This window comes from Callospermophilus lateralis, chromosome 8 (assembly GCF_048772815.1).
Source record: "Callospermophilus lateralis isolate mCalLat2 chromosome 8, mCalLat2.hap1, whole genome shotgun sequence".
Lineage (NCBI taxonomy): Eukaryota > Metazoa > Chordata > Mammalia > Rodentia > Sciuridae > Callospermophilus > Callospermophilus lateralis.
In genome coordinates, this window is record NC_135312.1 from 38,923,047 (window position 1) to 38,936,140 (window position 13,094).

The window sequence follows — 13,094 nt, forward strand, 5'->3', positions numbered from 1 at the left end:
AAACATATTGAAATGTACTGATTGTGAAACAGAAATATAAACTTGTAAGCTTTCTCCCCCTACCCAAATAGGGTGACAACGGGGGAGGAAGCGAGTAGAGACCTTCTCAGGAGCAGGAATGCTACCTAAGCAAAACATTAATACTCTGCCTGGAGCTAAGTTCAGAAACTGCTATGTGTATATAATGAGTGGACAGAGCAATTTTGTATGTGTCAAGTTTAGTAACAAAAAATTGAGGTTTGTGTTTTATTTATCATTGGATTTTTTAATTTCACTTTGCTACCAATCCTTTTTTATTGCATTTTATAAAAGTATTGGTTGTAGGTTGGAAATAAAAATACAGGTCCTTCCCTATAGACTGAAAATAACTGCCAAGAGCAAAACATTTAAATATTGAGTTTATTTCTTAAGTCTGTGATGGATGTTCAAGCTCACTTTGAATATGAGAAACAAACTGAAAATACACCAGAACACCATCTTTCCCCCAACTGACCAGGCTATGGGCAACACACTGCACATGCTGCCGTTGGCTGGCAATTTGGCACAACCCCTCAAAGTCACAAACACCAACCTATCTCTAAAAAGTCGGGGGACAGATACACTCCCACATATGCAACATGATGCACAAAATCGTTCCTTGAGGCCTTGTTTATAAAAACCAGACCGGAAAACCAACTACATGTCCGATCCGTAGAGCCTGGTTAAGTAAATGCAGTACATTCAAGTATCTGAATATCCTGCAGCTATTAAAAAAGAATGAGATGCTCTTTACAGGCTCACCTCCAAGAAACAAAAACAACGGTCAAATAAGGACAGATTCGTATGTACTATAAATACTATTCATGTTTTCAAAAACTAGGAGAAAAATATAAACATATTTGCTTGTATATGCATAAGATCTCTCTAAATGGAAATGTAAGACACTGTAAATACTGGTAGATGCCAGAGACATGAATTAGATGATGGGTCTATTTTCAACACAAATCATTTTGCACATTGTGAAATTTCTGCCATGTGAATGTATATTACCCATTCATTAAAAACTTTAAAAATTTATAAGACGGGTTGCAGTTGTGCCTTGGTGGTAGAGCGCTTGTTGCCTAGCACGTGTGAGGCACTGGGTTCAGTCCTCAGCACCACATAATAAATAACTAAGTTATTATGTCCACCTACAACTAACAATTAAAAAAATTTTTTTTTAAAGAAGCTAAGGTTAGTATTCCATGTATTTCTCAGTTAAGAATGTCTGGGTTCACTAAATAACACCAAGAGGAATGGCATAAGCTCTTAGATGTTTCAGTGCCTTTCACCACACCATGTGCCCTCACAGATGGAGTAAGGAAAGACATCATATCTTGACTAATGATTACAAAAGCTAAGCCATGCACCATCTGCACTGTGACCTCCAATGATACTTAGGCCAGAAATCACAGCTTCTTCCTTCTTTGCCTTCCCCCCAGCCCCTTCCCCAGTCCTCCTCGATTGGAGCCTTCATGTTTCACCACTGTTGACAATTGGAACAGTTCTATTTCATAGGCCCAGAGAGGCCAAGGTGACCTGCTCAATGTCATGGAACAAGAAAGCCACTGGAGCTGGGAGTTCCTAGCTCAGAGCTCTGACCATTGCACTGTTTGGACTTTCAAAGCAAGTGGTAATAAAATGTCTAGGCTGCAAACTGAGCACTAGACATAACTGATTACACTGAGCCCACCCACAATCACCCACAGGCATGGATGAGAAGAGAGTCTTTGAGAGGCATCTCACACCCTGCTCACACAGCTGCTCACACCCTGCCACCAGCATGTGGAAACCTCAGCCAGACTCCATCCATGGGCTGACCTGCCTTCCAAAAAGTTCTCCAGCCAGACCTGCAGTCTGCAATGTAGCTCAACAGCCAGTTACCTGAACCACCATCAAGAACCTCTTATCCAAGTAAACATCTTATGAACTACAGGCCCTAAATCCTGGAAAGAGGAAGGTGATCTTACATGGCACAGGGATGAACATTTTTAACTTAGCACTTTTTTTTTTTTTTTTTTTTTTTTTTTTAGTACTAGGGATTCAACTCAGGGGCACTTGGCCACTGAGCCACATCCCTAGCCCTATTTTGGAGACAGGGTCTCAATGAGTTGCTTAGAGCCTCGCTTTTGCTGAGGCTGGCTTTGAACTTGCAATCCTCCTGCCTCAGCCTCCTGAGCCGCTGGGATTACAGGCATGTGCCACCGTGATCTGCAGCACTTATGTTTTTGATCTGTACCAGAAAAGCACAAATCTAGCTCATTGAACCTATCATTTTATAGTTTTAGCATAGAAGGAGGTCAAATTAAACCAAGATAAACAGATTTAAAGACAACTACTAAGTAAATAAGTTCAGATGAACCACAGATATAGTGAAAACCTTGAAGCACAAAATTGGTATTTGAGAAACACTGACCTAAGGAATTGGATCCATCCCATGTTCTCTCTCTGGAGAAAAAGAAGCCTGGGAATAATAGATACCCCATCCCCAGCACACAAAGCAACTAGTTCTGAATGTCACTTTATTTATTTTTAATAAAAAAAGTCACACTATGTTGCTCAGGCTGGCCTTGAACTCCTGTACTCAAGCAATCCTGCCTCAGTCTCCCAGTAACTTGGACTACACGACACACAACACCTCCTGTGGCTATGCACATTTGCTCTCTCTTCTCCACACTCCATTGCCTCTCTCAGATCAATGATCAGTGTCCCCATTACCAAAGCATCCAGAAAACTTGCATTTATATGATAGTGTCCTATGGTGTATTATTATGGGGACTCTTAGCTCTAGTTTGCCCTGAATAATTCAGATTACATCTAATATCTTATTGTTATTTTGAGCATCCCCCTTCTCTCTTTATGATGTGCCTGACTTAGGGAATAAATTTCATCTCCCTATGATCCTGCTACAGTGTAGTACTGATTAGGAGAGAACCATGGGCCTTTCTAGCCTTATTTCTCTAATACCCCGAAAACAATAAGAAGGAGACCCTCTTCAGCTCTGTAGCACCTACAGTCAGAACCAAAAAAAAAAAAAAATGGCAGATTTTTGCTTCTGCTTCCCCAAATGCAGATAAAGTGCCCCACTCAATAGAGATAGGGTCAAAATGAAATTTCCTTGGATCCTGTAATGGCAACAGCTTTATGCTTTTAGCAAAGTGAAGGAAAACATTAATCCACTACAAAAGTGACAATAATTATGAGAAGTAACAAGCCTGATGGCCTCACAGCTCATGGAGTGCTTCCATGAACAAGAGCTCCTTTGATTTCAAAAAACAGTTATGAGGAAGGTACTTCATTTGCTTTTGTTGTAAAGTGATGAAGAGATGAGCTCTGAGATTTACTAAGCAGGATTCCAAATTCCAAACTCCTCTACTTTATAACTATCCAGAAGAAAATAATTGTTTCATTTTGTCTTTGTCCCCCTCTCCCGCCACCATCCTGCTGCTCAAATGTGCTTCCCAAAACAGCAGCATATCCATCAAATGCCAGATCTCAGCCCCATCCCAGGGCTCCTGGGTCAGAAAACACAATTTCACGAAATCTTTGAGTAATTCTTATATACAACACAGCTGGAGGAGTGTTGCTTGACTATAAGGCAATTTCCATTATACCAGACTACATCTCTTTATTCACCTATCAGCAATTATTTATTGAGCATCTACCAGATATGTAATAGACACCATGCTGACAGCTGGAAAATCAACAACAAATAAGATGAATACAGCTCCTGTCTTCATGGAGTTGCCAGTCACATATGGCAGTTTCTCAACCTGATGTGCTCATTTGAATCAACTGTGGCACTAAAACACACAAACACATACACACACACACACACACACACACACTCAGCTCCCTAAAACCTACTCCAATTACCTACATCTATGTATAATCAGAAATTGAGACTGCAGCCCTTTAGGTAGTGTATATCAAATAAGCCCCCACTGACAGAACCACTTTGCAGAGTAACTTGAAAATATCTGATGTATTAGTTCATCTCCCATTGGTATAACAAAATGCCCAGGGCTGGGAAACTTACATAGAAAAGAGGTTTATTTAGCTCACAGTGGTAGATGATGAAAGTCCAAAGAGCATGACACAGGCTCTGCGGAAGGCCACAATGCCTAGTAAAGCTGCAGATGGATAGAGCCTAAGAGCAGCACTTCTACTTCCAGAGCTATATCCTGGAGAAAGGAAATCACATGAGCAAAAATGTCAGGAACAAGGACACTCACTGAAGCACTGTTTCCAGAAGAGAATGCTTAAGTAGCTAACAAATTATCTCTAAAAAGGGAATAAGTAAACCATGGTGTAGATCTCCGTGTCAATATAATCTCAAACATAGTTGTGGAGCAAAGAAAGAGTTGCAAAAGGCCACATATTTTTACACACACACAAGCTTTGACTGCTTATGGATTCATAAAGTGTAAGACATGTATGGTGGACACCACACCAACCTCATGAAAATGGTCCGTTCTGGGAAAAGCAATGAGGAAACAGGGCAGTGAGTGGCATTTGTAAGGTATCACATCTACAAGTTTTAAAAAATCAACCAGCTATGGCTGGGTGCAGTGGCGCATGCCTGTAATCCCAGTGGCTCCAGAGGTTGAGGCAGTAGGATCGTGAGTTCAAAGCCAGCCTCAGCAACTTAGCAAGGTCTTAAGCTATTCAGCAAGACCTTGTCTCTAAAAATATTAAAAAAACAGGTTGAGGATGTGGATGGGTGGTTAAGCAGCCTTGAGTTTAATCCTCAGTATCAAAAAAAAAAAAAAAAATCAACTAGCTTTGGCTAGATTTTAATATCTATTAAATCTGAAGGGTGGGTATTTGGCCATATAATATATATTACATACTTTTTTCCCCCATACTTTTGAATGTTGATGTTTTACGATTTAATTACTTTTTAAAGTTTCTTTTAGAAGCTTCTCAGGGGATATGATCTATAGTCAGAGCTTAGACTCTCTGTTCTACAAGCATAAATAAAAACTTTGCTATTTAATATTAAGAAATAAATCTACAGAATGGCCTCAATCTATAGCTCTTGAAGTTAAATTACTACCTTAAACAGTTTTACATTGATTAAAAAAAAAAAAAAAAAAAAAAAAACTTTCAGGTGGCAGGTAGCTTCTATAAGCAATGCTTTCTAAGAGGCCAAGGCAAGCAAAGAAAACAAAATTTCTCAAAGTGTGGTCCTTGCAACCCCTGTAGCAGAGTGTGTGGAAGAAGGAGTGGGAAACAGGAAGAACTAGTTATTTAAAATGCTGATTCCAGGATCCCACTGAACCTACTTAATCAAAATCTCTAGGAATAGAACTCCAGAGTCTGAATTTTTAATAAAAGAATGCACATGTAGACATCATTCTTTGGTACATCCAAGAACCACTAAACTTTGTGTGTGTGTGTGTGTGTGTGTGTGTGTGTGTGTGTGTGTGTGTGGTGTGTTGCTAGGAATCAAACCCAGGGCTTCAAGCATGCAAGGCAAGAACTGAGCCACACTCCAGCCCAGTATAAAGCATTTTTAAAGCTGCCATAAACCATACTTTTAAAACCAAGTATTTCTGTATTCGATAAGGTAGCATTCACCATACTCTGACAATTAAAATGAAGTGCAGGGAATATTTTCCAAATATTGAAGATGTTTCCTGTACAGTGTACTTAACCTAAAGGACAAAGAAAAATGTATTTTAGGAAGAAGAGCATATGTGGATTTTCTAAAAGAACTTCAAAAGACAACTGCGTAAACAGGAAAATTCCACAAGTCCAGCCTTGATGCTGTCTGTGCTCAACGGAAGAGGCCCCTGACACAATTTTCACCAAAGCCAATTTCAATGAAAGCAATGTGGCTTGAATGCAAGAACCTATCCCAAAATCACTCCCAACACACAGGATGTCATCTGCCATCTTTTCGCTACAAGTTTTCAACCCTCCAGGGTGATCTTCTGTCATCCATTACTCCTTCAAACTCTATCTCCACATTCTTCCCTACCTTTCCTGACTCTTGCTTTGGTCCCCGTTCTTCTTCTTCATTGTCCCATTACCAATTTTTGGACAGAACCAACACCGCAATCCTGACTCCCAAGCCCTGGAAAACTGCTCCCCAGGCCTTGGACTAAAAACAGCCCAGCATAATAAACACATGAAAACACATTCCACCTCACTAGTACACAGGAAAGGGCTAGTTTAAATCTCAAAGATGCATTTCACACCTATCAGGTTGGCAAAATGTCTAAAATATCAATTATCTGCAAGCACCTAGAATGTCTGCAACCCTCCAAACTGTTGCTGGTTGGAGTGAAAATTGATCCAACTACCTGGGAGAGCAATCTGGTAACCTATTAAAGTGAAAGATGCCCATTTCCTTTGACCCAGCAATTCCCTCTACACAATACAACATAGAGAAATTTTAAACTTTCATACAGGAAGAATGAGTTCACAACCATTCACAACACTAAAAACAGCACAAATGAAAACATGTATGCCTAAGTGATTATCAACAATATAATGAATATACTGTAGCACATTCATATGAAGAAATATTATGTAGCAGTTAAAATAAACTATCTTGTGTGTATCTTGATGGATAAATCTCAAGATCATAGTTTAAACAACAAAAGCAAACTGAGAAGATTAGTTTAGTACTACAAAGCATACTTAAACACAAAGAAATAATACTGTATCTGATTTCTGAATGCACACATATCTAGTAAAACATAAAAACACATGATAAACACCAACTTCAGAATAGTGGTCCCTCTGGAAGAAAGGCAATGAAATGGGGAAGGACAGGCAGTTTTAATTATATTTGTAATATTTTATTTCTTCACTGGGTGGAAAATATATGAGTGTTCACCCTATTAATCTACTTTTCTGGATGCCTCAATTGAACCTCCACCCAGATATGGAATCTCACATCTGAGCTACCTTAAAGCATTTGAAGGTTCTGAAAGTGGCATCAGGACTCCTTTGGATATTGGATCCATGTGGGAAGTGAAGCTTTGGGAACCAACAGCTTACCCCCAACCCCATGATCTTAAAACTATGCACAGCAAATAATCATTCTCTGAGCTGTGGTAAAATTCCATGAAGGGAGTTATACTATCCCCAAAACTCTAACCCACAATCCCACAACAGAGACATTTCAGAAAGCCTTTAGTGCTAGTGCTAGAGGCTGATCGAGAATTTATTTATCTCAAGAAAGTTTTTGCTGGTTCACTGTTGGGTGGCCCTGTCTCTCAAAAAGACCAATAAGGGCTCTCAAGCTCGTAGACTAGTATTTGGTTACACCACAACTGAAGGTTTATTATAGGAGCTGCATTAAAATATGTAGACCAGAAAAGTTAACTAGACTAAAAGACACCATCTTTTACAACTTTTCCGTCAGTTTGCTTTTGGCTAGCTTTGTGGGTAGGCTATAGATAAAACCACCAAGAGGTATATTTTTGATGATACTACCAAACTTAATAACAACATAAAGCCTCAACCAGCGTTAATAACTAGAAAGACTAAGCTGGGGGGGGGGGGCAGGAATAACACAACCCAAACATACCAAAATGCCACACTGGTGAAAAATAAATAAATAGGTTTTACTATACGGGTAAACTAAAACACAAAGTTGACATCCACAAAAGGCATTACAATCTTTAATTCTCCCTAAATACTGGCGTCGACTTTGTTTTTTCCCTGGGATTCCAAGAAAAACAAAGAAAAATCTGCAGACTTAACTGTCAGGTCTTGACCTAACATAAACTCTAGCATATTAGGCCTGTGGGGCCACAAGAGCAGAATTTTTTTCTTTAAACATTAACACACCTCACGGCAAGCTGCATTTTTAAAAATCCAACAATTATAACAATTCCTAGTAGATATATTACACTAAACTCATGGTTGCCAGCTACCCTTGAGAATGGAAATGAATAACAAAAGGCAAGCTATCCTTTCTCCAAACTATGAGATTGACACATATTTTATTAAAAACTTTTCTAGCCACTCTAAAAATGCAAAATGCTTGCCTCAGATAAGTAGTTGACTTACTAGGATAAAAACTATATTTATAAAAATCCTCTAGTTTTGTTTCAGTTTTTTGCTATTTATTTAACTAGGGATTGAAACCCAGGGGCACTTTACCACTGAGCTAGGTCCCCAGCCATTTTTCTATTTTTCTTTTTGAGACAGGGTCTCACTAAGTTGCTGAAGCTGTCCCTGAACTTGTGATACTCCTGCCTCAGCCTCAGGAGTCACTGAGATGACAGGCATGAGCCACCACACTGGCTCAAAATTTCGTTAATTTTACTTTTCCCTTATTTTAAGGTAACAAATTATTTTTTAAAAAAATCAAACCTAACCCACAAACTGGTGTTAATATAATCCCAGGGTTGTTCCATGGGTGTTAAAATGCTGACAAGTTCAACAGGTTTTAAGTATGGTAGGTACTCATGAGGTTGCTAACCAATTAAGAGGTGAATTTTTATAAAGATTTTTTAGAAAAAATACTATTAAGATTTTTGTAACCATATGTATACTTATATGTATACATATACATATGTATATGTATGTGTGTGTGTGTGTGTATATATATATATATACACACACACACACACACACACATATATATATTTACCTTTAGAAGATGAGAAAAACAAAGGTCCCCAGAAAAACAATTTACCTGAAGCCAATATTAGATTTCATGCTTAACTTGAAAGACAATGTCAGATTCCAGTTCTAACTCACAGTTAGGTACTGTCTTCCTATAAAATAAAATAAAATAAAAGCCACAACTAGAAAGTGTATCAATATTAAAGAAATGCCCCATTATATAAATTGGTCTTTCCATTGTTCTGCTTTGGGGACTTGGTTTATCTGTGTAAATATCATCACTGTATTGAAACTGTTTTATCTTTACCAATACTATACCCACGAGATAAGGATCAGCTGAGCTCCTTGGAGACAGGGACTCCCTTCGTTCAATTATTAAGCACTTTCAGGTAGTATGAGCTAACACTAACACAGCAGGTCCTCAAGAGATGGCTGTTTATAAAGGTACAAAACTTGTGATCTATTTGATACATGGCATTTCCTCCAAAGTACATGTTACAGCACTATTAATGAATGACATAAGGATGAGATGATTTAAGCCAATTTGCATTGGTACAAGTTTCTCCTAACAAATGCTTCCTCTTTAAAAAATTCCTCAATTCAAATAGAAAACTCAAAAAAAAAAAAAACCATATTTCCATTTTAGGGCCATAAAAATACACAGAAAATCAAGTCCATTGGTCTGGACAAAAATCAGAGGATTATCAACAGGGGACATTTCCTCATGCTTGGGAGCAGCTAGAGCATTTTCAAAATTACAACACACCAGTCAAACAAGCTTTACTGTCTCCAAACCAGACACTGCTGTCTGGCCACGCTGATTTGCACTAAGCAAGTTGATCAAGAATTACTATGGTGGGAATTCATATGGAAGAAGTAAAGAGAACCAGCACTAAACTCCCAAAGGACAATAAAACTTCAGTGGGGTGGGGTGGGAGGCAAGAGGAGGAATGAGGACATTTTCCATGTTCTCTATATCTAAAACTGGCACAAGAAGTGTGGGGACAAGAGATGGTATTCAACTCAGGAAGGATTTGCTACAAGTTTTGTTTCTGCTCAGCTGAGCCCCTTCTTCTCTGGTGAAGGAAATAAATCCACTTTTCAGTGGTCTGTTTGTCTCACCCAGAAGGATGGTATCCCAACACCCTTTTGGGGACACACATATGCCTGTTTAAAATATGCCAAATGACCTGCTTTAAAAAAAAAAAAAAAAAAAAGCAGTCCCACCAACTCTTACTACAACTTCTCAAACCTCAAAATGGCTGGGACCAAGTGGAATTAGGAGTGGAAAGGATCAGTAAGCACCCCCCAGAGAGAAGCCCAATAATGAGGCTAGATCCAGAAAAGACCTACCTGGAAACAATTCATCTCTGAGTGAAGACACGAAAGAGAGGTCCAGTGAACATTTATGTCTGCTTGGGTGAAAAGACAGCAGTCTCATCACCAACCTTCTGCTCTGGGAATGAGTCTGGGAAGGCCAGATATGACCTAAACAGCCTATTATAAGGGGCGGGACTAATAATTCCCATCCTGGCCTGTGTGTGCCACTCAGCTTGCAAAAGATAATGTGTGGGTTGTTTATATGAGTGGTTGCTTCCATCCAGTAGGAAGAGGCATAATCTCCATGGTCCCTTTAACAACTGGAAGGTAACACAATGAAAAAGAAGATTATGGACAATGATAGCTAGCACTGAGTACTTGATGTGTGGACTCCCTCCTGAACCCCAGTAACTCACTTAAAGCAACTGTCCAGTGAGATAATAACCAGTATCATCTTCTTTGTATAGATTAAGAAGGCAAGACAGAGAGCAAACTGCTCAAGGACAAGGCAGAGAACAACCTGCTCAAGGACACAAAGCTTTTACAGGACTTGTACCCAGAAGTCTGACTTCTTTGGACACAGCGTCCAAACAGGAAGATAAAATTCCTTGTTTATCAATTACTGGGCCCTCACTTCACCCAGTGATCCTAAACTTGATAGCTTTTTAGGTAGCCACAGGACGGAAGTGTCAACACTCTGACCACAGTACTGGCCTGCTCCTCTCATGTCCTGCCAGGCAGCTTGTCTCACTGGTTGAGTTCCAAGGAAAACAGGTTGTGACATTCTGTCCAGGTGTGCCAAGGAGCCCCAGATACACTGAAAAGGGAAAAAATCCGGAGGCTGGCTTCCTCTTGGGACATGCTGGCTCTCAAAGTTTCCAGCATGCTTTAATACAGAGAGGTGTCACCACAAAGGAGCAGGACAGGAACACTACCAAGAGCAGAGACCCTGTAGGCCTGAGGCCACCCCAGCAGGCGTGAAGAACAGCATTCAAGCTGCTGTGGTTTCACAGTCCCCTCAGGTGCTGGTCACAGCAGAGAGACACTGAGAAGAAAAGCATCTCTTCTCACTGCACCAAGCAACATTAATGCCACTCGACAGGAAGAAGCAGGAAACCTGTCTCCTTGTGGAGAAAGGAAGGAAAAAGAGGAAATGGAAAAAGCCTCCAAGAGCCACCCACATTGTCTAACTCCCCCTGCACCAACCCCAGGCAGCTGTCACTCTGGGAAGCCCCAGCCTTTGCTCTACTGGCTGTGGCAGTGGCCTTGCCCAGTGGCCCTGAAAGCTGAAGCCAGAACCAGTGGGTCTCAATTTTCCACCCCTGAGCTAACACATGGTTCCTCAATGATCCTTTGCCATGTGCCGATCTTGTTACAGAATTTGGAATAGAAGATTTAAAAAGCTATATGATGGAGGAAGGACACTTTACCCCAAGGCTACTCAATCAAGCCTCCTCAGATGCTTTTAGAGGTCAATATTACCAGCTTCAGGGGAGGTGTCCCTAAACTGCCACTAGTTCCCACTTGAATGGGGCTGGGCAGAATTCTAGAGAGTGTGATGAGCAAAGCACACACCCTGGGGTTGGGGGTTGGCTCAGTGGCAGAGTGTCTGCCTAGAGTTCAGGAGGCCTTGGATTTCATTCCCAGCACCAAAATAAATAAATAAATAATAAAATAAAATATTCAAACCCTGCACAGAGGAGCAATACCTTATCCCAAGCTGAGCTTCCCAAGGCTCTGACAAGGGAGAGTGTCAAGAGGGTATACCCTGAGAACCCAAACTGGAGGTACCCAAACTGCAGAAACTGAAAAGGAAGGGAAAGCAATGGGAGATTCCCAAATTAAAGTGACCACTAGGTCATGGACCCAGAACCCATTAGAATCTAGTGATGTCCCTTCACTGGGTCCATGCCCACCAGCTTCCTCTGGATCCACAGTGAATGGGACACAAGAACCATAGAGACCTCCTCCACACCCACAGCCATCCCCACCTTTAGGGCCCATAAATGTTACTGCCAAAGAACCTTACCCCTCTTTCCCAGGGAGGGAAACTGAGGTATCCAGAATCAATTATCATGCTTTCCTAAACCAGGTTGAATTTCAGCTCTCTAACCACAATTTTGCACTTTTTTTTTTTACAGCTTTATTACATTTCAAATTTCTCCAGATACACCAACTGTCTTTACAAAATGAATTGTAAATACAATCGAAGGACTAAACTCAAAATGAGATGAGGGCAGTCAGGGAGTCCAACTCCGGCTTACTGACTGCAAAGACAGGATGGGTGACCCCTACTCCCAGCTCAGCCCCACTCCCCTCCCCGGGGACCTTCGAGCGCGGCCACCTCCCCGCCAGCGGCTTCCACCGCAACGGGAGGGCGGGGGCACAGCGGGCCCTGGAATCGGCGGGCGGGCACTCGGTGGCGGGGCAGGGGGCTCGGGGCGCCTCCCCCGCTGCTCGTGTCGCCGCCGGCCCGCCCAGCCTGGGGGCCGGGAACTTCTGACCGCGCTGACCGGACCCACCGCCCCCTCGTCCCCACCCTGCCGCTGCCAGGCGAGTGTGCGGCTCGGGTTTCCCTTTCTTTGCCTCGCAGCGTCTCGGGCGCGACCCCCGAGGCGGCGGCCACTCACCATATTACAGATGGAGGCGATGTTTCGGACAGTCATTAGTCTAAAGGTTGCAGCGATCCCGCACCGCCATCTTTACAAGGTGAAAACAGGACTGTCCATGGTGGAGCGCGCAGGAGGCCGGGCGGCGGCGAGGCGGCCTGGGGTCCGGCTTTCAGTTTGGCTGGGAGAGGGAGGCCGGGAGGGAGGAGGAGGAGGCGGCGGCGGGAGGGCGGGGAGGGCGGGGAGGCAGGCCGAGGGGCGGGGAGTGGCGGAGCGAGGGAGCCTGGGCCGCGGCCGGCGCGCGGGGAGGAGGGGCGGCGAGCGCGCCGCGGGAGTCCGCCGGCCGCTCGGAGCGCTCCGCCGCGCGCCCGGCCGGCCCGCGCCTCGCTCCCTGCAGGGTCTCAGCCTTTGGCTTTTCCTTTGGATGCCCTGCTCCACTCTGGCTGGAACGCGGGGCCTGGACGGTGGTCGCACAGCTGTGGCAGCAGCACCACGCTCCCCGCAGGGCGGACCTCAACCCCAACACAGCGGTGGCCCTCTGCTTTCCTCCGGAAC

General features: G+C 42.5%; 1 protein-coding gene across 3 annotated transcripts in view; it reads right to left on the reverse strand.

Moving 5' to 3' along the window:
- The window catches only part of Usp46 (ubiquitin specific peptidase 46), a 112,957-nt gene extending 100,201 nt beyond the window's left edge, over positions 1 to 12,756 (reverse strand). For all 3 annotated transcript variants that reach the window (XR_013092159.1, XM_076864591.2, XM_076864590.1), the window contains exon 1: positions 12,561 to 12,756. Coding sequence is in view for 2 of the 3 variants with exons in the window: in XM_076864591.2 (XP_076720706.2) it covers positions 12,561 to 12,596 (36 nt within the window). In the remaining variant the exon portion in view is untranslated. The remainder of the gene's footprint in view (positions 1 to 12,560) is intronic.
- Positions 12,757 to 13,094: the final 338 nt, after the last annotated feature.